Source organism: Podarcis filfolensis (assembly GCF_964270895.1).
Source record: "Podarcis filfolensis genome assembly, chromosome: 10".
NCBI lineage: Eukaryota > Metazoa > Chordata > Lepidosauria > Squamata > Lacertidae > Podarcis > Podarcis filfolensis.
Genome location: NC_139612.1, coordinates 70772092 through 70800076, shown reverse-complemented (window position 1 = coordinate 70800076; position 27985 = coordinate 70772092). Strand labels below are relative to the sequence as shown.

The following is a 27985-nucleotide window of genomic DNA, read 5'->3' as shown; positions in this document are numbered from 1 at the left end:
TGCATTGGGTCACCCCAAATTCACCATCAGATCACATAGCATGTCCATGGCTACAGCCTGCACCAAAAAACACACGCATCCACTGTTTCGTGGGGCCGCAATGGCGCAAAAACGTGGTTATAAAGCACGGATCCACATGAATTCTCAGGATTTTTGCATTGGGCTACCCCAAACCCATCATCAAATCGCATACCATGTCTGTGGCCACAGCATGAACCACAAAAATCATACATCCACTGTTGCGTTCAGAATATTTTTTTTCTTGTTTTCCTCTAAAAACTAGGTGCGTCTTATGGTCAGGTGTGTCTTATGGAGCGAAAAATACAGTAGTAGATTAGACTAAAATGTCTTACGCTTCTGGCTGTGTGAAATCAGGAGATTAGTGTGCAGAAATCATTATGATTTGTGTCGCTGGGGAGTATTCTAACAGTCACTGCCCCCGATTTCTGTGGCAGATTTTCTGCTCTTCATTTCCCTCTCTCGTGCCAGCGGCGATGGTGACCATCTCCCGCATGGCAGAGTTCGGAAAAGACTGCCCAGTTGGCAGAGGTGGTGCCAGCCTGGAAGGACCGACTTCCTGATGTGGCACGAGGCCATTTCAGACGCTCCTAAAATACAGTCCAGAAAGAGGGGAGCAGGGGTAGGGGGAAGAATGCCGCCCTGACGCTCTCGCCCCCTTCCTGTGTCCGGCAGGATGAGACGCCCACGCTGATCCCTGGCATGTGCTGCCCGCACTGCGTCCCTCGCCCCGCCACCTGCGTGGCTTTCGGCGACCCGCACTACCGCACTTTCGACGGCAAGATGGTCCACTTTCAGGGCAGCTGCACCTACGTCCTGGCCCAAGACTGCGACGGGGGAGACTTCAGGTGAGACTGGTCCGTCCTACGGAGGGATCGGGGAGGGCAGGATTTGGGGGCGGGGGGGAGAAGCGTGGCAAAGAGAACAAAGGAAGAGGGGACGTGCTAGATGGCAGTTCCACAGTTCTCTTTTTCTTTTTTGAATTTGCATTTTATTTATTTGTTAACATTCTTATATTACATCGGTAAACGTCATATTACGTTACAGGACTTACTATAATATAAATTCCAACATGTATAGAAAAATTATATACAAATTTTATATACCTAGAAAGAAAATGAAACAAAACAAAAAAGAAAGAACAAAGAGAAAAAACAGAAACAAAATTTCCCCTCTCCAAAATCATATACATACCAACACACTAGACTTCCTGTCTTTCCTGTTGTATATTCCTTTTTTTACAAATGAATGTACTCTTATTACTGTATATTTCTTTACATTTTATCTAATATATTCCTATATCAATATAGGATATAGTCTTATTTCTCTTAGTCTTATTTCTCAATTCAGTCTCACTCCAACGCCAATCAAATGCTAGCATGGATAGCGAACCTTTACCGTATTTTTGAACATATGTTTTATATCTATCCCACTTTCCCATAGATTTTTGTTTGGAATTGCCTCTCAAGGTATTCTCTTAACTGCGCCATTTGGTCAGGGAAGAGTTCCACAGTTCTCTGGGAGCAGACACCGTAGGTAACTCTATGGCAGTTAGCTCTGCAAAACAAAATGTGGTGTAGCCCCTAATAAGCAAAGGATTTTAAGTATACCAGACCCCCTAATTGGGAACCGCTGTTTTCGATGTTTTATTTATTCATTATTGGATGTTTATTTATTTATTATTAGATGTTGTTATCAGATGAGTTATTTATTTATTAGATGTTTCATTTGCCCAATGGCATATAATAGACCAGACACGTGGACTGAAGATTTGAGGGGAAACATGGGTTCCCTGGAAAACGCCCGCATGGTTTGTCTCTGAAAATAGAAAAGTCTTCATTACAGTCCTGATCCTTAAAATTTGTTTTAATTTGTTGGAAGCCGCCCAGAGTGGCTGTGGCAACCCAGGCCAATGGGTGGGATATAAATATTATTATTACTATTATTATTATTATTTGGCTTTATAGCTCATAACCAGCACTTTGAATTGTTCCAGGAAACAGACCAATAGCCATTAGATTTCTTTTAGCAAGAGAGTCGTCTCCTCGCTATAGTGTGCATGCACACAAAAGTTCATACCAATAACAAACTGGTCTCTAAGGTGCTAATAGAAGGAAATTTTTTATTTTGTTTCTCCTATGATGAGAGTTTTTGATGCAATGTTTATGATTCTGTCTTGAAATATTGCCATATTTTTATATATCTTTTGTCTTCTTGCCATCAGTTTTCTTTCTTTCTTTCTTTCTTTCTTTCTTTCTTTCTTTCCTTCCTTCCTTCCTTCCTTCCTTCCTTCCTTGCTTCCTTTTTTCTTTCTCACTAATGCCAGAACACCTGGATAACCTTGTTTGTTATACATTTAATTTTTATTTTTTAAAAATAAGAAACGTAAATGTAACAATATGTCGTGATAAAGAACTCCCTGCTTCTCCCTTCCCCTCCTCCATAGCATCCACGTGACTAATGATGACCGTGGACGGACAGGCGTCTCCTGGACCAAGGAAGTGGCCGTGATGATTGGCGACACCACCGTCCAGCTGCTCCAGGACCGGGTTGTCATGGTGAGGTGCGGGAGGGGAGGGGCTGTGATCGGATGCTCCACCCCCTGAAGAAGCTCCGCCTCCTCCTCCTAAGCTGGTGCTTGGGATCAGGGCCGTCTTTAACATATGCGCCGCCAGGGTGCAAAGATCCACTCAGCGTCCCCAAATTTAATTTAAAGGTAAAGGGACCCCTGACCATTAGGTCCAGTTGCGGATGACTCTGGGGTTGTGGCGCTCATCTTGCTTTACTGGCTGAGGGAGGCGGCGTACAGCTTCCAGGTCATGTGGCCAGCAGGACTAAGCCGCTTCTGGCGAACCAGAGCAGCGCACGGAAATGCTGTTTACCTTCCCACCGGAGCGGTACCTATTGATCTACTTGCACTTTGACGTGCTTTCGAACTGCTATGTTGGCAGGAGCAGGGACAGAACAACGGGAGCTCAGCCTGTCATGGGGATTCGAACCGCCAACCTTCTGATCGGCAAGCCCTAGGGTCTGTGGTTTAACCCACAGCGCCACCCGTGTCCCTTGTAAAGTTAAAGGGTAAAGGGGCCCCTGACCATTAGATTCAGTCGTGGCTGACTCTGGGGTTGTGGCACTCATCTCACTTTACTGGCCGAGGGAGCCGGCATACAGCTTCTGGGTCATGTGGCCAGCACGACTAAGCCGCTTCTGGCGAACCAGAGCAGCGCACGGAAACGCCGTTTACCTTCCCACCAGAGCGGTACCTATTTATCTACTTGCACTTTGACGTGCTTTTGAACTGCTAGGTTGGCAGGAGCAGGGAGCAAGCAACAGGAGCTCACCCCATTGCGGGGATTCAAACCGCCGACCTTCTGATCGGCAAGCCCTGGGCTCAGTGGTTTAGACCACAGTGCCACCCGCGTCCCTAATTTTTTAGGGGGGGGGACTCAAAGTTTTAGAGTTTTTTGGGGGGAGGAAAATCGCTCGCCTGTAACGACGCAGCGGAAATAATAACTGCTTTTGTTTCCTGAGCCATCGGGAATATTTGATGCTACGGAGTAATAGAGCAACAGGGGAGGGCGGAGACTTTTGCTCCATTGCTTTTCACCACCGCCGATCAAAAGGGACTGGTATACAGTAGGTATACATTTGGCACCCCCTAGGATTCCGTGCCATAAGAAAATGGCTGCAGGAGAGCAGCAGGCAGCAAAAGAACAGCAACAAGAGAGAGACAAAAATTAGAAATCAAGACTCAAGAAAATGGCTGCGTGACTCGGCTCTTTTATGGAGTCGCCCAGATCCACGCCCATCTCCCAGGTCACATGCAAGGGGAGATGCTCCAGACCAGTGGAACAGAAAGTTGCACTGACGGGATGTCCCCCTGCTTGTGCCCATTCTAGGGAAAGAAGGAATGTTGCATTTGAGTGCACCAATGGATTACATCCTACTTCTTCCTCTCCAGGGCTTTCACCCAAGCAATCGGAGGCTGTGCCTTCCTGAGAACCCATCTCTCCTCTGCCCTATTCATGCCTCTCCTGGTTCTGGTGCTGGCGTATGAGAGCTCACCAGCTGCATGATAGCAGCACATTGTTTACATCATGTGATTCTTCTGATGGTACTGAGCGTGAGACAGGATGTCCTACGCTGTTCTCAAGGTTGTGTTCTCAGTGTAACTTGAGACCTTCCTGTTGTTGCTGCAAAGGAGGAGTGAGTGAGTTGTACGGAGGCTTCTGAGAGAGAAGTCATGATTTGTACTAGCTCGTGTACAGTCTGTGGAATAAAGTAGAATGAGTTAGACTACTTTCAGACTGTTTTCTTTCTTCTGCTGAGATGCAAGGGGAAAGGGAGTGTGCATCTCTCAAAAGGGAGGTGTCGCTTATTACTGATCTCCCTGGACTGAGCTAAGACCAGCCAGGGGCAGATCACCGGCAAGAGGCCCCAGTGCAAGGGAAGAGGAGTCAGCCTTTCCCGAGGGGGCCGATCAGCAACAAATGGTTGCAGAGGATGGCTGATGGCGGATGGCAAATGGTAGCAGAGACCAGGGAGAGGAGAGCTTGTCTCAGCAGCAGGAGGAAATACCTATGACTCTTCACCAAACTGGTTTCTGTCTGCCTCTTGGCCCCTTCCTCTCCTGCTTCAGCTTCTGCGTCTGATTCTAGACTTCTCTCTGCCACTGAATCTCCCCTCTCACTAAACCCTGTTGCCTCCTCTTCTTCTGACACCTGCTCTTCCCAGTGTGCTCCCTCTTCCCCTGTGGACCACTCAACATCGCCCCACCACCGCTTCCTGGAATCTGAGCCTCCTTTCCTTGGGGGCTCCCCAGCTGGTTCCGCCCTCCACCTCTCTGCGTCCAACCAGCCCCAGCAGACCTGTTTCTTCCCTTCAGCCCCTGGGCCTGATCCAGCTGATTCTGCTTATGTTCTTCTGTCCTCTTCACCAGGTGGACTCCCAGACGGTGACCCTCCCGTTCCTGAAGGAGCCACACCTCTATGTGGAGCTCAAGGCCAGCACCCTCCTCTTGAACACCAACATTGGAGTCAAGGTACAGAGCGGGATGGGGACATTATTTCTGGAGAACAGATTCCAGGGTGCTGGGGAGGGGGGAGAGATGCAATTTCTGTAGCTCTCTCAGTGAGTTGCATCTCCAAGGGATACAGACAAGCTGGAACATGCTCAACCCAAATGATTAAAAGGTCTGGAAACCAAGCCTTATGAGAAACAGAGAAGAGAAGACTGAGAGGAGATATAATCATCATCATCATCATAATTTATTATTTATACCCCCCCCCATCTGGGTGGGTTTCCCCAGCCACTCTGGGCGGCTTCCAACAAAACACTAAAATACAATAACCTATTAAACATTAAAAGCTTCCCTAAACAGGGCTGCCTTCAGATGTCTTCTAAAAGTTTGGTTGTTATTTTTCTCTTTCACATCTAGTGGGATGGCATTCCACAGGGCAGGTGCTACCACCGAGAAGGCCCTCTGCCTGGTTCCCTGTAACTTGGCTTCTTGCAGGGAGGGAACCACCAGAAGGCCCTCGGCGCTGGACCTCATTGTCCGGGCTGAATGATGGGGGTGGAGACGCTCCTTCAGGTCTACTGGGCCAAGGCCGCTTAGGGCTTTAAAGCACCAACACTTTGAATTGTGCTCGGAAATGTACTGGGAGCCAATGTAGGTCTTTCAAGACTGGTGTTATATGGTTTCGGCGGCCGCTCCCAGTCACCAGTCTAGCTGCCGCATTCTGGATTAGTTGTAGTTTCCGGGTCACCTTCAAAGGTAGCCCCACGCAGAGCGCATTGCAGTAGTCTAAGCGGGAGATAACTAGCGCATGCACCACTCTGGCGAGACAGTCTGCGGGCAGGTGGGGTCTCATCCTGCATACCAGATGGAGCTGGGATACAGCCGCCCTAGACACAGAATCGACCTGCGCCTCCATGGACAGCTGTGAGTCCAAAATGACTCCCAGGCTGCGCACCTGGTCCTTCAGGGGCACAGTTACCCCATTCAGGACTAGAGAGTCCTCCACACCCACCCGCCTCCTGTCCCCCAAAAACAGTACTTCTGTCTTGTCAGGACAGCCATTTTCAAGATAGCCATCTTCAAATATCTCAAGGGCTGTCCCATACGGAGCAAGCTGGTTTTCTGCTGCTCCAGATCTGGTCCAAAAAGAGAGTTCTTGTCCATGGGCCTCCATGCTGAGATATCTGAAGATGGCTCTCAGTCTCCTCTTTTCCAGGCTAAACATACCCAGCTCCTTCAACCGTTCCTCATCAGGCTTCGTTTCCAGACCATTGCTTATCTTGGTCGCCCTCCTCTGCACACATTCCAGCTTGTCAGCATCCTTCTTAAATTGTGGTGCCCAGAACTCAACACAGGACTCCAGGTGTGGTCTGAGGCCAGGGTTCAAATCCCCACAAAGCCATGAAGGTCACTGGGCAATCTGGGGCCAGTTACTGCCTCTCAGCCCAACCTACTTCACAGGGTTGTTGTGGGGGTTAAATGAGGGAATGGGAGAAGAACCATGTGGGCCAGCTTGAACACCTTGGAGGGGAAAGGTGAGCTATAGAAGTGATGATAAATATATCATAGATCAGTCATAATACTGCTGTGTTCTCCAGTGTTAGAAACTCAGATATATAAGGTCATCGCCAAATGGCGCCTTAAACAACTCAGGACCACAGTACTCATCAGGCTTAGCTACCAGACCCTTGATCATCTGGGTCTTTAAAGATTAGAAGATGGCTCTCACATATACTCATTTCCAGGATAAACATATCCAGCTCCTTCAACCATTCCTCATCAGGCTTCATTTCCAGACCCCTGATCATCTTGGTCGCCCTTCTCTTCCCACCTTCCAGCTTGTCAACATTCTTCTTAAATTGTGGTGCCCAGAACTGGACACAGGATTCCAGGTGTGGCCTGACCCAGGCAGAATAGAGCGGGACTATGACTTCCCTTGATCCGGACACTAGACTTCTGTTGAGGCAGCCTAGAATAGCATTGGCCTTTTCTGCTGCTGCATCACACTGTGGACTCATGCTCAGCTTGTGGTCCACCAAGACCTCTAGATCTTTTCCCCGTGTACTGCTAGTGAGCCGGGTGTCCCCCATCCTATATTTGTACATTTGGTTCTTCCAGCCCAACTGCAGAACCTTAGCAAAACAACAAAAAACCTATGATTACGTGAAACCTACTCAATAAACACACATGACGTAACCGGCTGTATTTTTTAATAAATAAGGTACACTATTCATTGTATTAAATTGTAGATTTCGACAGAAGTCTCATAAAGTTCAATGAAAAAAGCAGAAGACCCAGTGGATCAGTTCATTCTATAGTCAGTTCATGCATAAGGTCCATGCATGTATAAGTGTCTATTCCACTACTATGCTATAAGATCCACTATCCTGTAACATTACATATGAGCCTGGACTGCTGAGGAAGCCTAGGATGAAGAAACAAGGCTAATATTCCGGAAATCCTTGTCTTAGACTCTGTGAAAAGATTCTGTAGAATTGTAACAACCCTTCATGTGGATTATTGGACTCTATGAACAGACAGGTGGAATAGTTGTTTATTGCCTTGACATCTGGTGGGAGGGCGTTCCACAGAGCGGGCGCCACTACCAAGAAGGCCCTCTGCCTGGTTCCCTGTAACCTCACTTCTCGCAGGGAGTGCAAGAAGGGCTTTTACATTCGCCAGAAGCTTGGCTCTGCCCTTACCGGTCCTGGAGTAAAGGTAAAGGTAAAGGGACCCCTGACCATTAGGTCCAGTCGTGGACGACTCTGGGGTTGCGGCGCTCATCTCGCTTTACTGACCAAGGGAGACGGCGCACAGCTTCCAGGTCATGTGGCCAGCATGACTAAGCCGCTTCTGGCAAACCGGAGCAGCGCATGGAAACACCGTTTACCTTCCCGCCGGAGCGGTACCTATTTATTTACTTGCACTTTGACGTGCTTTCGAACTGCTAGGTTGGCAGGAGCTGGGACCGAGCAACGGGAGCTCACCCTGTTGTGGGGGTTCGAACCGCCGACCTTCTGATCGGCAAGCCCTAGGCTCTGTGGTTTAACCCACAGCGCCATCTGCATCCCAGACTATAGAGTTAAACTAAATAACAAAAATCAAAAATCGACGATAGAGTTAAACTAAATATCAAAAATCGACGATAGAGTTAAACTAAATATCAAAAATCGACGATAGAGTTAAACTAAATAACAAAAATCAAAAAGTTTAAGGAAAAAATTAACCTAGAATTGAACAAAGCCTTAAGCTAAACATAAGGCAACGGATTTCAGATGGTTTATCCTTTATAAATATCAAACTCCTGAGATAAATACGGATCTTTTAAGAAAGAAATTGCTACAGAAAGAAATGTATTGGATTTTTAGATTTGGTTCCTTAATTCCATCAGGTCTCAATTCTTATATTGACTTCAGTTCCTTCTTATAATAATTTCTTACAACTCTATTTAATATTATTATTGTTATTCTTTACAAACCTTAGCAATCCTGCCCTCTGTTTGAAGTGGACGGTCTGTCCCTTTAAAAATTATTTCACCCTACAGTATAAACACCCTATATCAGTCTTTAACATCTGCAGTCAGGAGTGTTTCTGCCCTGTTTTTGAGTTTGTTTAAAATCTAAAACAGCTTATCTCGTTTTCACAGCCGTGTCCTCAATTTCTTATTACTGCTGCTTGGCTCTCTGAAATAGGGCTATGTCCAAAACTTGTCCAAAACAAACCTTTTTTGTAAACTCAGGGAAGCGTTTCAGCCCTGCTCTTGAGTTTGTTTAAAATCATTCAAGGTTTATGATTTCCCTATTTCCTTCTGAGGAGACTGATTAGTTCAGTGAAACGAGGTTTGTAGCCGGCATCTCATTAAGGCTTTGCTCAATTCTAGGTTAATTTTTTCCTTAAACTTTTTGATTTTTGTAATTTAGTTTAACCCTATAGTCGATTACCGTATTTTCTGCTCCATAAGACACACTTTTTTCCTCCTAAAAAGTAAGGGGAAATGTCTGTGCGTCTTATGGAGCGAATGCATGGTCCCTGGAGCCGAATTGCCCAGGGGCGATAAGCAGATCGTGCTTCTTCTTTTTTTAGAAAGAGGGGAGGGGGTGTTGAAACAAAGCCGCTGAGCAGCTGATCAGCAAGCGATCAGGAGGGGAGATAAGGAACTCTAGCAATAAAGGAGGCTGCCTGGGAGGGGGGAAGTAAAAGCACATGGATCCTCAGGATTTTTGCACTGGGTCACCCCAAATTCTCAATCAGATCACATAGCATGTCCATGGCTACAGCCTGCACCAAAATAACCACGCACCCACTGTTTCGTGGGGCCGCAGTGGTGCAAAAACGTGGTTACAAAGCACGGATCCACATGGATCCTCAGGATTTTTGCATTGGGCTACCCCAAACTCATCGTCAAATCACATATCATGTCTGTGGCCACAGCATGAACCACAAAAATCATACAGCCACTGTTTCGTTCAGAATATTATTTTTCTTGTTTTCCTCCTCTAAAAACTAGGTGTGTCTTATGGTCAGGTGCGTCTTAGGGGAGCGAAAAATACGGTACTTCTCGTTTCTGTCTTGGTTCCGTGACTGTCTCTTTTCCACTAGGTTCTTTGGAACGGCCGCTCCCACCTGGAGGTCAGTGTCCCCGGCACATACAAAGGCCACACCTGTGGCCTGTGTGGCAACTTCAACAACTACCCCCAAGACGACCTGCGCCTCCGTTCTGGCCACCTCACCTTGTCAGAGGCGGCTTTCGGCAACAGCTGGAAGGTAACATCAGCGAGGGGGTGGGTGGCAGGGGCATAGCTGTCAATTTTTCCCTTTTCTTACGAGGAATCCTATTTGGAATAAGGGAATTTCCCTTTAAAAAAGGAAAAGGTTGACAGAAAGTGAGGAGGAATTAAATAACCTTTTAATGAGGGTGAAAGAGGAGAGCACAAAATATGGTCTGAAGCTCAACATCAAAAAAACGAAGATCATGGCCACTGGGCCCATCACCTCCTGGCAAATAGAAGGGGAAGAAATGGGGGCAGTGAGAGATTTTACTTTCTTGGGCTCCATGATCACTGCAGATGGTGACAGCAGCCATGAAATTAAAAGACGCCTGCTTCTTGGGAGAAAAGCAATGACAAACCTAAGACAGCATCTTAAAAAGCAGAGACATCACCTTGCCGACAAAGGTCCGTATAGTAAAAGCTATGCTTTTCCCAGTAGTGATGTATGGAAGTGAGAGCTGGACCATAAAGAAGGCTGATCGCTGAAGAATTGATGCTTTTGAATTCTGGTGCTGGAGGAGACTCTTGAGAGTCCCATGGACTGCAAGAAGGTCAAACCAATCCATTCTTAAGGAAATCAGCCCTGAGTGCTCACTGGAAGGACAGATCCTGAAGCTGAGGCTCCAAGACTTTGGCCACCTCATGAGAAGAGAAGACTCCCTGGAAAAGACCCTGATTTTGGGAAAGATGGAGGGCACAAGGAGAAGGGGATGACAGAGGACGAGATGGTGGCACAGCGTTCTCGAAGCTACCAGCATGAGTTTGACCAAACTGCGGGAGGCAGTGGAAGACAGGAGTGCCTCACGAAGAGGCGGACACGACTCAATCTCTCCCAACATCAGGGTCTTTTCCAGGGAGTCTTCTCTTCTCATGAGGTGGCCAAAGTATTGAAGCCTCAGCTTCATTCTACATATCATAAATCCCTGCATATTTTACAAAAACCAAAGCATTCAGTATTCCATGATTACATCCATCTAAACTTATTTACACTGTTGAATTAATCATTATGATAAATTCAATTTATCATAAATTCATAAAGGATTCTGAGGAAATAAAACAACACCTTACGGGTTGGATCCAATACCATCAATTGCATGAAGCGTTCAGGACAGATAAGAAGAAAGGTTTCTCAAACGAACCTTCATTATTAGAAAAAGTGTTATTACAAAACATAACTAAGGTAATATCAAAAATGTGTGATACATTATTGGAGTGGGAGGTCAAAGACGAATAGGTCAAGGAAGTAATGATCAAGTGGGCTTTAGATATCTGGAAAAACATTGGGAAGAACTATGGAGAAAGAACTGGAAATTTACAGCCTGTGAAGTATTGAGGGGAAATCTAACCGATATGTTTTATAGATGGTACTTAACACCTACCAAAATAGCTAAGATATATAAGACAAAATAGGGACGTGGGTGGCGCTGTGGGTAAAACCTCAGTGCCTAGGATTTGCCGATCGTAAGGTCGGCGGTTCGAATCCCCGCGGCGGGGTGAGCTCCCCTCTTTCGGTCCCAGCTCCTGCCCACCTAGCAGTTCGAAAGCACCCCTAAGTGCAAGTAGATAAATAGGTACCACTTTATAGCGGGAAGGTAAACGGCGTTTCCGTGTGCTGCTCTGGTGCTGGCTCGCCGGAGCAGCTTCGTCACGCTGGCCACGTGACCCAGAAGTGTCTCCGGACAGTGCTGGCTCCCGGCCTCTTAAGTGAGATGAGCGCACAACCCTAGAGTCGGACACGACTGGCCCGTACAGGCAGGGGTACCTTTACCTTTACTTTTATAAGACAAAATACACTGTTGAATTTATCTTAATGCTGCCAGTGTTTTCAGGTGTACACAATTTCCCCCCATATATTCAACAAACATTTCCCAATCTCCTCTAAACATATGTTCTTCTTGCTCTCTTATTCCATATGTTGTCTGCAAGCTGCACATATTATATATATATATATATATATATATATATATATATATATATATATATATATATAGTTTTTTAACATATCATTTTCAACAGTAATTAAACATACTTTTACATCTTATTCATTTTTTTTGACTTCCGTCAATCCTGTCTGAAAATTTTCCAGTCTACTCTCTTAGTATGCATTTCTTATCTTCCCTATTACATTTCAAACTCCTAACCAATATCTCTATCTTTTTCTACTTTGTAACGCTTTGTATATTTCTCCTTACAAAACTTCTTGTAGTCCTGCTAGCGTAATTTGTTGATTTCAAGCTGCGCATATTCTATCAACTTAAGTCGCCAATCTTCTTTCATTGAGACCTCTCTCGTTTCCCATTTTGGGGCTCTGTCCCCAAGTTCTTAGGGGTGTTTGGATGCTGGACCAAATAGGCTCCCTTGGCTCTTCTGACATCCTTCTGTTTCTTCCGGCTCAGGTGACCGGCGCCAACGCCACTGGACCTGCCCGCTGCCCCGATGTGCCGGACGTGGACCCCTGCAAGGAGTCTGGCTACCGCTCCCGGAAAGAGGCCAACGCCCGCTGCAAGGTCCTCAAGGCGCCTCCCTTCGAGCGCTGCCACCCTGCCGTCCCGCCAGAGCCCTTCTTCGCCTCCTGCGTCTACGATCTCTGTGCCTGCGGAGCGGCCGCGGCGGAAGACTGCCTCTGCGAGGCCCTAGAGGCCTACGCCGCCCAGTGCCGACGGGCAGGGCTGGTGCTGCATTGGCGATCGCCCACGCTCTGCGGTGAGGAGGCGGGCAAGGTGGGGGGGCAGGAGGGTGGATGGGAGGCCCGTGGACATAGATGACCCTTGGGGTCCCTTCTGACTCTACCATTCTTTTATTTTTTTAATCGTTTTCTTTAATATAGTGGTACCTTGGTTCTCAAACTTAATCCGTTCCGGAAGTCTGTTCCAAAACCAAAGCATTCCAAAACCAAGGTGCGCTTTCCCATAGAAAGTCATGCAAAATGGATTAATCCGTTCCAGACTTTGGGAAAACAACCCCTGAAACAGCAATTTAACATGGATTTTACTTTCTAACGAGACCATTGATCCATAAAATGAAAGCAATAAGCAATGTACTGCAGTCACACAATCAATCAATCGGTAGCTGAATTGGGTTCCACGCAGTCACAAAAACAAAACTAAAAGAGCCACAAAAACGCAAAATAAATAGCAAAAAAATCTTAGTGTAATGCTCAAAACATAGAATTTTTCATCAGCGTGGTGGGAAGATATAGAATTGCCTCATAAACCCATCTTATTTCAAATGAATGTACGTAAATGAAAATATCAAATGCAGTGACTACATTATTACACGAGCACTGCTCCACGTAGAATTCTACGAAACAGTAGTCAATATCCGGAATCACTGTTCAGTGTTGGACATCATATTTGCTGAATACACAAAGCTTCACACAGCTTGTGTTTCATCGTACGAAGTCTGGTACCTCGCTTCATTTTAAGATTTCCAGAGACTTTGAGACTAAAGATTTCATTTTGGACTTGTTATGGTTTGAAGGAATTCAATAAAGATTGTCCATTGCGTATGTACATGGTCATTGTGTTGCCTGGACATTGCAGACAGAGCTGGGACGTAGCAGCTTCTGTGCAAGGACTGCAGAGGGCGCTTGAGAAATGGAAACTGAAACTTATAAGGGGAAAGTCAAAAGAGAAAGGGGTCTCCGCTCACAAAGTTGCTTTTCTTCTAGCAAAGGAACAGTTTCATTACCCCGCAAGGGCAACCACCGGTCATGTATGGTTTAGTTGCAGGGGTTGGACTAGATGGCACTCGGGGTCCCTTCTAACTTGACAATTCCATGATTCTATTATTCTCTGGAGGCTTTTAAATAGAGGTGTGATGGCTATCTGTCCGAGATGTTTAAGTCCTGATTCCTGCTTTTCAGAGGGCTGGACCTAGATGCCCCCTTGGGCTGCACTGTCTCTGCAGAGACCCCCAAGTATAGGCTGGTATATGAATTCTAAGAACTATATAAGAAATATATAGTGCGGTATAAAGTAATGGATAGATTAAGTGAGATTAAGTGGAAGTCAGTTTTAAATTTCTTCTCTATAAGTTTTATAATTGTGTTCAGTATGAGGAGTATATATGAGGATAATTATATTAATCTTCTTGTATCTTATAATGTGGTGGTATGTTTGATTTTTCTGTTATTTGATTGATTGATTGATTGATTGATTGTACAGTGGTACCTCAGGTTAAGTACTTAATTCGTTCCGGAGGTCCGTTCTTAACCTGAAACTGTTCTTAACCTGAAGCACCACTTTAGCTAATGGGGCCTTCTGCTGCCGCCTCACCGCCGGAGCACAATTTCTGTTCTCATCCTGAAGCAAAGTTCTTAACCTGAGGTAATATTTCTGGGTTAGCAGAATCTGTAACCTGAAGCGTATGTAACCTGAAGCATCTGTAACCCGAGGTACCACTGTATGTTTGTTTACTTGTATGTATGTCTGTTTTCTCATAAATGTATTATATATATATATATATATACACACACACACACACACACACACATGCACAGTGGTACCTTGGGTTACATCCGCTTCAGGTTACATACGCTTCAGGTTACAGACTCTGCTAACCCAGAAATCGTGCTTCAGGTTAAGAACTTTGCTTCAGGATGAGAACAGAAATCGTGTGGTGGCGGCACGGTGGCAGCGGGAGGCCCCATTAGCTAAAGTGGTGCTTCAGGTTAAGAACAGTTTCAGGTTAAGTACGGACCTCCAGAACGAATTAAGTACTTAACCCGAGGTACTGTATAATTGTATAATTTTCATTTGGCTGAGACTCCAACTTCAACCTGAATTTCAGATGCCATCTCGAGATGAGTCAGGCCTTATTTCCCATGGGCCGGATCCTGCCTTGTCTAACCCCTTCTCCCTCTTTTTCTCTCCCCTCCCTGCAGCCGTGGGCTGCCCCCAAGACCGGGGCTACGTCTTTGACGAGTGCGGCCCCCCTTGCCCCAAGACTTGCTTCAATCACGCCGTCCCGCTGGGGGTCCTGGAGTCACACTGCTTCAAGCCTTGCGTGCCAGGCTGCCAATGCCCCGCCGGGCTGGTGGAACACGAGGCCCACTGCATCCTGCCGGAGTCCTGCCCTCGCATCATCTACGGAACTCTCTGAGACAGGATGGAACCAGATTATTTCCAGGGAAGCCTCCCCTTTGCCTCGTCTGGGGGAGCCTGGGACTGGGGTGGGGTGGGGCGGCTCCGCTGCCTGTTCCAGGGGGGGAGCGTTTGGCAAAGCCAGCTCTTCTCCCCTTGAAAGGCAGGGGTGCCTGGGCAGAACATGCTCTCTGCCGTGAGAATTCCAGCCTTCATTTCAAAGCATGGTTCTGGTCCTCAGTGACTTCCTTCTGTGCCTTCTCCACTCCCTCAAAAAAATCAAGCCAAAAGCTTGAACCGTGAAGCCAGAATAAATTATGTACAACCAAGAAAAATGATTTTCTACCTGGATTTATTCTACCTGGTCAGTTTCCTCCTAGAACTCACCTGGTGGTTTCTGTGCGCATGGATTGTGCAAGCCAAGCGCAATCCTAGTCCTCACTGATGCTTTTCTAGGTGCCAGTGATGACGGACACTGCCATTGGCCAATGGGTTTTGGGCCCCCTTCTTTCTAAATAACTCGGATGAACGAAGAGAGGGAACGTTTCTCAGATTTGGGGGGGGCTGCAAACTGGGAGGGGGAGCTAATGCCACACAAGACAGAATCTGGGTTAAAAAATGACCTCAACATTAGAAAACTGGGCCAAGCACAACCCTAGTCCTCATTGATGGCTTTCTAACATGCCATTGATGACTGACGTTGCCATCGGCCAGTGGGTTTTGGTGGAGACCAGAATGGGAAGTTATTCCACAGGTGAGAATTTCAGCATTCAATCTGAAGCATGGTCCTAGCCCTCGCTAACTTCCTTCTGTGCCTTCTCCACTGCCTCAAAAAAATCAAGCCAAAAACTTGAATCATGAAGCCAGAATAAATTATGTACAACTAAGAAAAATGTCTCAGTTACAGGATTTATTCTACCTGGTCAGTTTCCTGCTAGAACTTGCCTGGTGGTTTCTGTGCGCACTGATTGCGCAAGCGAAGCACAATCCTAGTCCTCATTGATGCCTTCCTAACTTGCCATTGATGACTGGCGGTGCCACTGGCCAATGGGTTTTGGTGGAGACCAGAATGGGAAGATCTTCGACAGGGGGCCCACCACACCCAAATCTCCCTCTGGTTGTAACCAAATCTCCCCATGGGGAGGTGCAGTCTGGATGTATTGTGGAAAAGGGTATCTGCCATCGCTCCACTGGATGAATAAAAAAGGATCTCTCTGGCACAGAGGTTTTTTCTGCTTGGGCCTAGAGATGGCAGAGAGAAGGAGGATCAAGGTGACCTTCACAGCTTGGAGAACTGGGCCCAAACTAACAAAATGAATTTCCGTAGGGGCAAATGTCAGGTTCTGCCCTTAGGCAGGAAGAACCAGATGCACAAATATAGGATGGGGGACACCTGGCTTACTAGCAGTACATGTGAAAATGATCTGGGGGTCTTGGTGGACCACAAGCTGAACATGAGCCCACAGTGTGATGCAGCAGCAAAAAAGGCTAATGCTATTCTAGGCTGCATCAACAGAAGTCTAGTGTCTGGATTAAGGGAAGTCATAAAGGTAAAGGGACCCCTGACCATTAGGTCCAGTCATGGCCGACTCTGGGGTTGCGGCGCTCATCTCGTTTTATTGGCCGAGGGAGCTGGCGTACAGCTTCCAGGTCATGTGGCCAGCAGGACTAAGCCGCTTCTGGCGAACCAGAGCAGCGCATGGAAACTGCTAGGTGGGCAGGAGCAGGGACCAAGCAATGGGAGCTCATCCCATCGCGGGGATTCAAACCGCTGACCTTCTGATCGGCAAGTCCTAGGCTCTGTGGTTTAACCCACAGCACCACCCGCGTCCCGTAACCCGAGGTACCAATGTACTAATAATAACATATTATCAACTTCCCCTTCCATTTTCTGTGATGTTTTCCCTCCCTCCCCATTGCTGCCCCCTGTCTTCACTCTTGTATCCAAATCATAACACAATAATCTCTGATTCTTTCTGTTGTTCAAATCCTGCTTTCAAATTTGTTGTATTATAATAGTTCTTTGAACGGTCTGAAAAAGGCTTCCAGTTATATCAGGCAGAGGAACCTCCAGGCCCTGCTTGGCTCTCTCCTCAGTCTGAGAAGGAGGAAATAATCTTGAAGTGGGACCTGGTGGCTCAGAGAACAGACACACTCCCTCCCAACCTAACAGAAGCAGGATTCAGAGAAGTCGGCGCTTGCCTCCTTCGTTCTGCCTTCCCCCAGGACCATTTCTAAGGCTTCCGCCAAGGAAGTATTCTCTTTCCCCCTAGAGTCAGCCTGGCCATAGCTGGGACGTTGCAGCTTCTGTGCAAGGACTGCAGAGGGTGCTTGAGAAATGCAAATTCGTTCCGGGGGAAATGGAAACTGAGACTTATAAGAGGAAAGTCACAAGAGAAAGGGCTCTCTGCTCACAAAGCTGCTTTTCTTCCAGCAAAGGAACAGTTTTGTCACCCCACAAGGGCAGACACCTGTCATGTATGGTTTAGTTCCAGGGGTTGGACTAGATGACCCTCGGGTCCCCTCCAACTTGACACTTCCACGAGGTAGGGGTTTGAGACACAAGGAAAGTGGGGGTTCTCCTGCTCCTGCCCTGCTTGTGAGCTCCCCACTTTGGGCCTGATCCTGCAACCAGACAGATCTTCAGATGTTCTTATGAAGTGAAGCAGTGGCTACGCGCCAGCCCCTCGTGAGGAGCAGGTGACAAACACAGACCTGCCAACATTCCTCTGATAAAAATAGGGACATCCTATTCTACATCAGTGTTTTCCTTCCTCACCCTATATATGCATAACTGCAATATGGGGGAAGGGTGGGGCTGGCTGAGCTGCCCAGTGGGACTTACTGTTAAGCAAAGACACATGGTTCAAACTGTAAAAAGGTAAAGGGACCCCTGACCATTAGGTCCAGTCGTGGCCGACTCTGGGGTTGCAGCACTCATCTCGCTTTATTGGCCAAGGGAGCCCGCATACAACTTCCGGGTCATGTGGCCAGCATGACTAAGCCACTTCTGGCGAACCAGAGCAGCGCATGGAAACGCTATTTACCTTCCCGCCGGAGCGGTACCTATTTATCTACTTGCACTTTATATGTGCTTTCGAACTGCTAGGTGGGCAGGAGCAGGGACCGAGCAACGGGAGCTCACCCCATCAAGGGGATTCGAACCGCCGACCTTCTGATCGGCAAGTCCTAGGCTCTGTGGTTTAACCCACAGCTCCACCCACGTTCCTCTGAGGTCATTGGGAGAGTCCAAATGGCTTCAGAATTGCTCTCCTGTACTATTTCAGACACGTGGTTCATATACTTATATATGTGTTTGCCTTGCACATTTATGAATGTTTAATTTATATTTGAGATCTTAGAATTCTTAGAACAGACAGCTTTCCAAGTCGTGTGGCCAGCATGACTAAACCGCTTCTGGCGCAACGGAACACCGTGACGGAAACCAGAGCTCATGGAAATGCCATTTACCTTCCCGCCGCAGTGGTACCTATTTATCTACTTGCACTGGCGTGCTTTCGAACTGCTAGGTTGGCAGGAGCAGGGACCGAGCAACGGGAGCTCACCCCGTCATGGGGATTCGAACCGCCAACCTTCCGATCGGCAAGTCTAAGAGGCTCGGTGGTTAACTTTAGACCACAGCCCCACAAACCTTTATTTGCAACCTCAAAAGGGGTTCATTTAAAAGCTTAGCACACTTCTTCGCAATGCCACAAAACTCCGTCCTCCAGCCCAGGCAGCTTTGAAGGTGCTGCACTGCAAATGGAGAATCAAGGAGGCCTTTTGCCGGCTTGGACCAGCACCTGCCTGGTTTTCAGCCCCAAGGTGGGCACCGCTGTCTGGGTGCTCTGTTCCAGGAACGCAGCCATGCCCCTCGCCCTTGGAGCCTTTCCACCCCCAATCCCCCTTTGCAGGTTTCTTCTCCGTGGCCAGCCTGGGGCTTACTTCCAAGTAGACATGCCTGGAATCAGGAGATAAAGAGAAACTAGAAATATCAATAACCTCAGATATGCAGATGACACAACCTTGATGGCAGAAAGTGAGGAGGAATTAAAGAAGCTTTTAATGAGGGTGAAAGAGGGGAGCGCAAAATATGGCCTAAAGCTCAACATCAAAAAAACGAAGATCATGGCCACTGGGCCCATCACCTCCTGGCAAATAGAAGAGGAAGAAATGGAGGTAGTGAGAGATTTTACTTTCTCGGGCTCCATGATCACTGCAGATGGTGACAGCAGTCACGAAATTAAAAGACGCCTGCTTCTTGGGAGAAAAGCAATGACAAACCTAGACAGCATCTTAAAAAGCAGAGACATCACCTTGCCAACAAAGGTCCATATAGTTCAAGCTATGGTTTTCCCAGTAGTGATGTATGGAAGTGAGAGCTGGACCATAAAGAAGGCTGATCGCCGAAGAATGGATGCTTTTGAATTCTGGTGCTGGAGGAGACTCTTGAGAGTCCCATGGACTGCAAGAAGATCAAACCTCTCCATTCTGAAGGAAATCAGCCCTGAGTGCTCACTGGAAGGACAGATCCTGAAGCTGAGGCTCCAATACTTCAGCCACCTCCTGAGAAGAGGAGACTCCCTGGAAAAGACCCTGATGTTGGGAAAGATGGAGGGCACAAGGAGAAGGGGACGACAGAGGACGAGATGGTGGGACAGTGTTGTCGAAGCTACCAGCATGAGGGAGGCAGTGGAAGACAGGAGGGCCTGGCGTGCTCTGATTCAGGGGGTCACGAAGAGTCGGGCACGACTAAACGACTAAACAACAACAGCTCATTCTGCAGAGGTTCAGAGGCAGCTGTTTGGCTCAGATGCTGCCCTGCCGAGCAGAGGAGACCTTGCAAGTGTGGATTGAGGATCCCTCCCGACCTTGTGGACATGGGATCGGGATGGGGAGGAGAGCGGGGGGGGGGCGGGGGAATCGGAGAGCGGACTGGGGCGCGAGCAGGCAAGGATGGAGAGCAAAACGAGCCGGGAGGAGCTTTGCATCGATTGCAGGGGAGAGCCAAGATACAATTTTGCCGTGTGGCCCCCGTTTAAACCCTGATTTACTCATTTCCGCGAGTGGGGGGCAAAAATGTTGCGCTTGGGGAAAAAATAAAAATTAAAATTAAATGTTGCGCTTGGAGACTTTGCAAGCAGCCAAGGAACATTCCTCTCCACAAACATTCCTCTCTTTTGAGTTTCGGTTTCTATTCTGCCCGAGTGAGCTCACTGCGTTGTTATATAAACTGAGAGAGGGAGGCAAAAACTTGCAGACGGAGGTAGCATCCTGCAGACTGCTGGACCGCTGGCGAGGGAAAGTTCGCTTCCTGCGAAATTCAACCTCCTCTCTGGAAAAGGAAAAATGAGGTAAGCAGGGACTCCTCCTGCGTAGATCTGACTCCTCCGGCTTAAAGACTTCCCGTTCTGCATTTTGTGCTGCAGGAGTTGGAATCATAGAAGGGGAGAGATGGGAGGGAAACGCCCAACCCGAATAGCCTGGCCCCCGGCAATGCAAGTTGGGTGTTGCTGGACCCCAGCTTCGGCAGCCAGCATGGCCAAGGGCAAGGGCAACGGGAGCGGGAGTCCTGCGACATCAGGAGAGCGGCAGCTGTGGCTCAGTGGTTAGAGCACCTGCTTTGCATGCAGAAGATCTCAGGGCTGGACTAGATGACTTAAGCATATGGGGAGCCGTGCACCTCGTGGTGCAGTGGTACCTCGGGTTACATACGCTTCAGGTTACAGACTCCACTAACCCAGATATAGTGCTTCAGGTTAAGAACTTTGCTTCAGGATGAGAACAGAAATCGTGCTCCGGCAGCGCAGCAGCAGCAGGAGGCCCCATTAGCTAAAGTGGTGCTTTAAGTTAAGAACAGTTTCAGGTTAAGAACGGACCTCCGGAACGAATTAAGTACTTAACCCGAGGTGCCACTGTACTGAGGAAAAGAACCCCCAGGATGTTTCCCTGAAGCACCCCCCCCCCCACCCAGAAAGAATCCTGTTAACTGCACTTTACACATCAGAGCGGCATTTCCAAGCATCCTTCAGTCCCCAGGGTTCTGGCAGTGCGTGCGCACTTTAAATGTGCTTTGAAGGATGGCGTGCGCACAGTCTCAGAGGTGTGCTGCCTCTGGCACTGGAGATCATAGAATTGTGGAGTTGGCAGAAATGACAAGGCATTTTGAGCATGTGAACAAGTTTGTGAAGAGCATCACCAAGCCCATGTCCTCGGGAAAAGCACAGAATGAGGGTAGTGACTGTGAATCTACAACCAATCTCAAGAACATTCCAGATAACCAGGCGTTGATTAAGCGCATGATGATCAAATGTGCAGATGTTGCAAATCCATGTCGCCCTCTAGAACTGTGTATTGAATGGGCTGGGAGGATTTCAGAAGAATATTTTGCACAGACGGATGAAGAAAAGAGACAGGGTTTGCCAGTTGTTATGCCAGTTTTCGATCGAAACACCTGTAGCATCCCCAAGTCTCAGATATCCTTCATTGATTACTTCATAATGGATATGTTTGATGCTTGGGATGCATTTGCACACCTACCTGTTCTGATGCAACACTTGGCAAATAAGTACAAACACTGGAAAACACTAGATGAGCTGAAGTGTAGGAGCCTCCGGCTTCCTTCAGAGAACAGTAACAGAAGCTGAAGGGGGGATATGGAACTTTATAGCCTCCCACTCACACTGTGAACCACTTGCTGGTATGAACCCAAGAGGGGGCCATTTCCTTCACAGTGAAGTAACCAACAGGGCAACATGGAGAAGACTATTGTTTCTCCATTTTAAATTGTTCTAAATTCTACGCAGCTTTGTCTTTTTATATATATAAATGATAATCGAGAAACCAATATATGCTTCACAGAGCTATTCTCTTTTTGTGGCACAATGGATCCTTTTAAATGTAATTTTATATAAAACAAATCGTTATAATTTGTCAAAAAAAAAAAGAATTGTGGCGTTGGAAGGGACCCCCAGAGTCATCTAGTCCAACCCCCTGCAATGAAGGAATCTCAGCTAAAGAATCCCTGGCAGGTGGCTATCCAACCTCTGCTTAAAAACCTCCAAAGGACTTTTGTTTTCCTCGAATTCCTGCGCTTTGCATGCAGAAGATCTCAGGGCTGGACTAGATGGCCCTCGGGGTCCCTTGCAACTCTAAAATCTTGTGGTCCTCTGATGGCATCTCCAGGTAGGGCTGGAGATAGGATCGTGGAACTGTAGAGTTGGAAGGGACCCATGGGTTATCTAGTCCAACCCCCTGAAGTGCAGGGATCTTTTACCACAGGTGGGGCTCAAACCCACAACCCGGAGATCAAGAGTCTCCTGCTCTATCGACGAAGCTTTTACTCTGACACTCTTTGGCCAAATCTAGGTGGTAGGGGGAAGCACCTGCTCGGGTGGGCGGGGCCTAGGGATAAAAGTGGGCGGGGGCTATTGGTAAAAGTGGGCGGGGCAAGAGGTGTGACCCTTCCTTTTTTGGCAAGAGACCACATTCCGGTGACGCCCAAGTCTAAATCCTAAATCTTCTGGGCCCTTTTGAACAAAGAACTCCTGCCTGCAGCACCCCTTCACCCTTTCTCGCTCTTTATTTATAGTTTTATTAGATTTTTCTAATTTACATTTCAAGATATTCATTTAAACAACCTCAAATCATTGACTTCCCTTCCCTTCTTTCCGTGGTTCATTTTGCCTACCATACATCCCTGCATATTGTGAATGACCTAAACCATTCTGTATTCCATTGCTACACCATCAAAACTTATTTGCCCTCTTGAATTTACCTTAAGGCTGCCGGCGTTTTTAAATGTATACAACTTTCACCCACATAATCAGTAAACATTTTCCAATCTTGTTTAACCATGCATACTTCTTGCTCTCTTATTCTGTATGTCAAATCTGCAAGCTGCGCATATTCCATCAGTTCAAGTTTCCATTCTTCTTTGGTTGGGACCTCGCTCAGTTTCCATTTTGGGGCTAGCAAAACACAGGCTGCTGTAGTAGCATACATAATGGTAAAGGGACCCCTGACCATTAGGTCCAGTCGTGGCCGACTCTGGGATTGTGGCGCTCATCTCGCTTTATTGGCCAAGGGAGCTGGCATACAGCTTCCAGGTCATGTGGCCAGCATGACTAAGCCGCTTCTGGCGAACCAGAGCAGTGCACGGAAATGCCGTTTACCTTCCCGCCAGAGCGGTACCTATTTATCTACTTGCACTTTGACGTGCTTTCGAACTGCTAGGTTGGCAGGAGCAGGGACCGAGCAACGGGAGCTCACTCCGTCGTGGGGATTCGAACCGCTGACCTTCTGATCAGCAAGCCCTAGGCTCTGTGGTTTAACCCACAGCGCCACCTGCGTCCCTTCAGTAACATACATAAATAGCCTTTTTTTGACACCTGGGAATTTCCCTCTGAATTACAGTGGTGCCCCGCAAGACGAATGCCTCGTAAGACGAAAAACTCGCTAGACGAAAGAGTTTTCCGTTTTTTGAGTTGCTTCGCCAGACGAATTTCCCTATGGGCTTGCTTTGCAAGACGAAAACGTCTTGCAAGTTTGTTTCCTTTTTCGTAAAACCGTTAATACCCAGGGTGCATTGCTTGAAGAGGTGCAGTTGCGACTTGACTTCGAGGAGCAACACATAGCACGCAGTGTGGTAGCCTTTTTTGACGTTTTTGAGGACTTTGCTGATTTTTGAAGCTTTTCCAAAACTTCTTTTGCAGCCATTTGGTAAGTTAAACTTTTAAAACTTTTTTGGGGGTTTTTGGCTTTTGGGTTGGGGTGTTTGGAATTCAAGGACTTGGTGTTGGGGAGAGGTTTGCAAGAATCTGGGAGCTTGTGTGGTTTTTTTCTGCATTTTTATGATTTTTTGTGACCATTGGGCCACTCTGCTGTTTTTTTTAAAAAAAATTCTGGGTTTGAATTTCTGTGTGGTGGGTGGCTGGGGGAACAGTTGAGGAGGGGTTTGCAAGAATCTGGAAGCTTGTGTGGTTTTTTGTTTTGTTTTGTTTTTTTGAATTTTTATGATTTTTTGTGACCATTGGGCCATGTTGTTTTTTTTAAAAAAAAAATTTCTGGGTTTGAATTTCTGTGTGGTGGGTGGCTGGGTGCTTTTGAATTTTTGGAAGTGAAGCACTGATTTTTTTTTTCTTTTTCTGAGTTTACAAAGGAGCTGTGCTGCCATGGGACCCAAGAAGACTGCTGCTGCAGAGGCCGGCGAGAGGAAGAAGGAGAAGGTGACGCTGGAAACGAAGAAGGAGATCATCCGGAAGCACGACGGTGGAATGCGTGTGACAGACCTCGCCAGGGAGTACGGCAGGAACCCATCGACCATCGGGACCATTCTGAAGATGAGGGAGAAGATCCTTGAGACTGATTCAGCCAAGGGAGTCACCAGGATCGTGTTCTGGAGGAGGTGGAGAAGTTGCTGCTCATCTGGTTAGAAGAGAAGCAGCGTGCAGGGGACACAGTGACTGAGGCCGTCATTTGTGAGAAGGCCAAGGCCTTGCACGCAGACCTCGTCCGGGAACAACCAGGAACCTCAGGCGAGCCAGAAGTCTTCAAGGCAAGCAGAGGCTGGTTTGACTGGTTCAAGACGAGATCTGGAATCCACAGCGTGGTCAGGCATGGAGAGGCTGCCAGTTCTGATGTTCCTGCGGCTGAAGACTTTGCAGCGGAGTTCCTGGAGGTTGTGACGACGGGGGGCTACGTTCCACAGCGGCTGTCCTCCAAAGAACTGAGGGACATTTGCCAGAAGTGGAAAGATGTGCAGGCTTTTGCACAGCGGCACCACCCTGACAAGGACCTGACACGTGACCTTGCGAACACTTTTGATACGAGGGTCATGTCGTCTTTCAGGGAGGTGCTGAAAAGGCGGATGAAGCAGCAGACCATGGACAGGTTCTTCAGCAAGAAGCAAAGAGTGGAAGAGGAACCTTCTTTGAGTTGTCCCCCAGAGTCTTAGAAAATGTACTGTACACTTTGTTGATTTTTAAATGTTTTTCTGTCATGTTTAGAAATTTAATTTATTGTTCCTTCAGTTTTTGAAATGCTCTTTACAGTATGTGTGACTTTAAAGAGCACTTAATAAACGCTTTTTGTACCAAATTTGGCTTTCTTTGGACTTTTTTTGACCATAGGAACACATTAATTGAATTTCAATGCATTCCTATGGGATTTCGTGCTTCGCAAGATGAAAAATTCGCTAGATGAAAAAACTCGCGGAACGAATTAATTTCGTCTTGCGAGACACCACTGTATCCCCAACAAAAAGGACTCTGGTTCGTTGGTTTTGGAAAGGTACTTAAAAAAAACCAAAAAAACCAATTCATTATACAGTCGTACCTCAGAAGTCGAACAGAATCCATTCCAGAAGTCAACTTCTAAAGCATGGCTTCCGATCGGCTGCAGGAAGAACGTTGGAAAACCCGAACACTCACTTCCCGTTTTCAATCGTTCGGGAGCCAAAACGTTTGACTCCCAAGGCGTTCGGGAGCTGAGGTACGACTGTACAGTGGTACCTCCAGTTAAGTACTTAATTTGTTCTGGAGGTGAGGTCCGTTCTTAACCTGAAACTGTTCTTAACCTGAAGCACCACTTTAGCTAATGGGGCCTCCTGCTGCCGCCACCGTGCAATTTCTGTGCTCATCCTGAAGCAAAGTTCTTAACCCGAGGTACTATTTCTGCTTTAGTGGAGTCTGTAACCTGAAGCGTATGTAATCTGAAATGACTGTAACCCGAGGTACCACTGTATATCCTCTCAAGAGTGTCCCTCACCCTTTCTCGATCTCCCTCCCTCCCTCCCTCCCTGCCTCTTCCCTCTGCAGCCGACCGCTGAGATCGAAGCTGGAGAGCCTGCAGTGCCACTTCACCTGGGACTTTGAGATCAAGGACAAGGTGGATGCCGTGCACATCCTGCGGACCCTGGCCCCGCAGGCCCAGCACACCCCGCACCGCAACCGAGGCACCTACCTGGCCATGAGGGCCTACCTCCAGGACTTCCAGGGGAACTACGAGGAGGCCCTGGACAGCCTCCGGGAAGCAGAGGGGGCTCTGAGGCGGGACCACCCCGCCAACTTCTCCCGCCAGGCCCTGGTGACCTACGGCAACTACGCCTGGGTCTACTACCGCTTGCTCAATTACGACATGGTGGACCTCTACCTGGGACGCATCCACGACATCTGCCGGTCCCTGGCCGGCCCAGAGGCCTACTCTGCGATGATCCCCGAAATCCACGCTCAAAAGGGCTGGTCCCTTCTGGCCGGGGGCTTCCGGAACGGGGACCAGGCCGCAGAATGTTTCCGGAAGGCGCTGGAGGCGGAAGAGTCAAACGAGGAGTTCCGGGCCGGACTGGCCATCTCCGTTTATGCCTCCTACACTCATTCCTGGACTGCCGAAAAACGGGAAGAAGCCCAGAAGTTGCTGGAAGAAGTCGTCGCTCGCCAGCCGCAGAACTACGAAGCCAAAGCTTATTTGGCTCAGACCCTTATGGCGGTGGACACGGAAAGAGCGCTCTTCCTTGTGGACTATGTTGCCCAGGAGAGCGTGAACCCCGAAGTCCTCCGAATCGTCTCCAAGCTGTACAAGCAGCATTCCCTTCCCCGGACCATTTCCGTTCTGGAGAAGGCCATTTCCATTCTGAAGAAGGCCATCGCCCTAGATCCTGGCTACCATCTCCTACACTACGACCTTGGCATGTGCTACCTGCAGATGTTGGAGCACTCTCCAGGCGATGTCAGAGAAGAAGCCGTCGAGGCTGCCATTGAAAGCTTCAAGCGCTCTCTGGAGATGGATCCTTTCTCCATCTTCACCCAGCTGAAGCTGGCGAAAGCTTACGGTGAGAGGTCACCGGCTTACGAGGAAGAGATCTACCTGAACCTGATGGAGGATCTCCCGGGAGCCAGCAAGAGATGCCAGCAGTCCATCTACATGCACTGGGGGGACTTCCTCCTCCACAAGAAGGGGATGAAGAGCCGGGCCCTAGAGATGTACCAGGCGGCCGCCAGGATCCCCGGAGACCACTCCCTTGAGAGGAAGCAGCTGGAAATTCGCCTGAAGAGTCTGGCGAGGATGTTCAGGGAAGACGGAGAAATGGACCAAGCGAGCGCTGTCTACAGCTTCCTTAATGAAACAGGGCTTCAGGTTACAAGTCAGTGGGACAGATCGCGGCGAAGGGGTTCGTGGCGAGGGAACAGCAGGGCCCAGCAGTGAAGGACCTCCACACTCACACACTCGCAGAGAGGCAGGGGGTTGTGGCTCTTTCCTTCCAGTTTGGGAAGAGGCTCTTCCTGCAGCCTCTGAGCCCATGGACCCTCCAGCAGTTTTTGCTGGGGGAAAGCTGGTTTCCATGAAGTTTCTTTGCAGTCCCCTCCCCGCACTAAAGGAGAAAAAAAAAGCTTCCAGTTGTGTTTATCTGCAAAAAATGTGATTGTTTCTAGAAGTGGCATTGCTTTTATTATTACTATTACTATTATTATTATTATTATTACTACTACTACTACTACTACTACTACTACTACTACTACTATTTTTAGTCCTGGATCCTGCAAGGGTTAAAATCTAATGGAGGATTCCATTGCTGAACCAAGGAGCAAGTTTCTTTGTGGAATAATGGCTGTAGTTGCCACGCTAAGTACTGCCATTCCTTCTCTTGAATAGACATGGGTTTCCCAATCTTTTTCCCCTCCAGACTACAACTCCCATCATCACTAGCTAGCAGGACCGGTGGTCAAGGATGATGGGAGTTGTAGTCCAAAAGCAGCTGGAGACTCAAGTTTGGGAAACTCCGAGTTAGACAAAGGCTGTTCAGTGCAATGATCAGTTTGTTTTTCGCTTGATTCCAAGGCTGTCAGTATGGAAGAAGCAAGACCTTTGGGGGTGTTCAGTCTGCGAGCCCCTCCATCCAGGGCTCAGGTTGTATATATGTTCTGCAAATAAACCATATATCCTAAAGACACCACGGTCTCCACTGTTGCCTGTTCCATGGAAACCGAGCCCTGGGATATCGCTCTGCTCAGAGATTTGGGTGCCACGTAACAGTATTAAGATTATGGTAACCACATATTGCTTGCCCGTCACCCTAAGGTCCCAGGGCGGGTTGCAAC

At 47.8% G+C, this 27985-nt stretch overlaps 2 protein-coding genes and 1 long non-coding RNA gene across 3 annotated transcripts in view; 2 read left to right on the top strand and 1 right to left on the bottom strand.

Annotated features, from left to right (window-relative positions):
- The window catches only part of KCP (kielin cysteine rich BMP regulator), a 101906-nt gene extending 86680 nt beyond the window's left edge, over positions 1-15226 (top strand). The window contains exons 46-51 of the mRNA XM_083572461.1: positions 694-866; positions 2465-2576; positions 4958-5059; positions 9638-9802; positions 12204-12510; positions 14693-15226. Coding sequence (XP_083428587.1) covers positions 694-866; positions 2465-2576; positions 4958-5059; positions 9638-9802; positions 12204-12510; positions 14693-14910 — 1077 coding nt within the window. The 3' untranslated portion in view covers positions 14911-15226. The remainder of the gene's footprint in view (positions 1-693; positions 867-2464; positions 2577-4957; positions 5060-9637; positions 9803-12203; positions 12511-14692) is intronic.
- LOC310743172 overlaps positions 1-27985 on the bottom strand; it is a 204632-nt gene that overhangs the window by 131433 nt on the left and 45214 nt on the right. The window lies entirely within an intron of this gene.
- On the top strand, positions 20121-27837 carry LOC310742991 (interferon-induced protein with tetratricopeptide repeats 5-like). The gene is made up of 2 exons (XM_083573003.1): positions 20121-20245; positions 25709-27837. Exons 1-2 carry the CDS (start codon positions 20241-20243, stop codon positions 27090-27092), a joined length of 1389 nt encoding a protein of 462 aa, XP_083429129.1. The 5' UTR covers positions 20121-20240; the 3' UTR covers positions 27093-27837.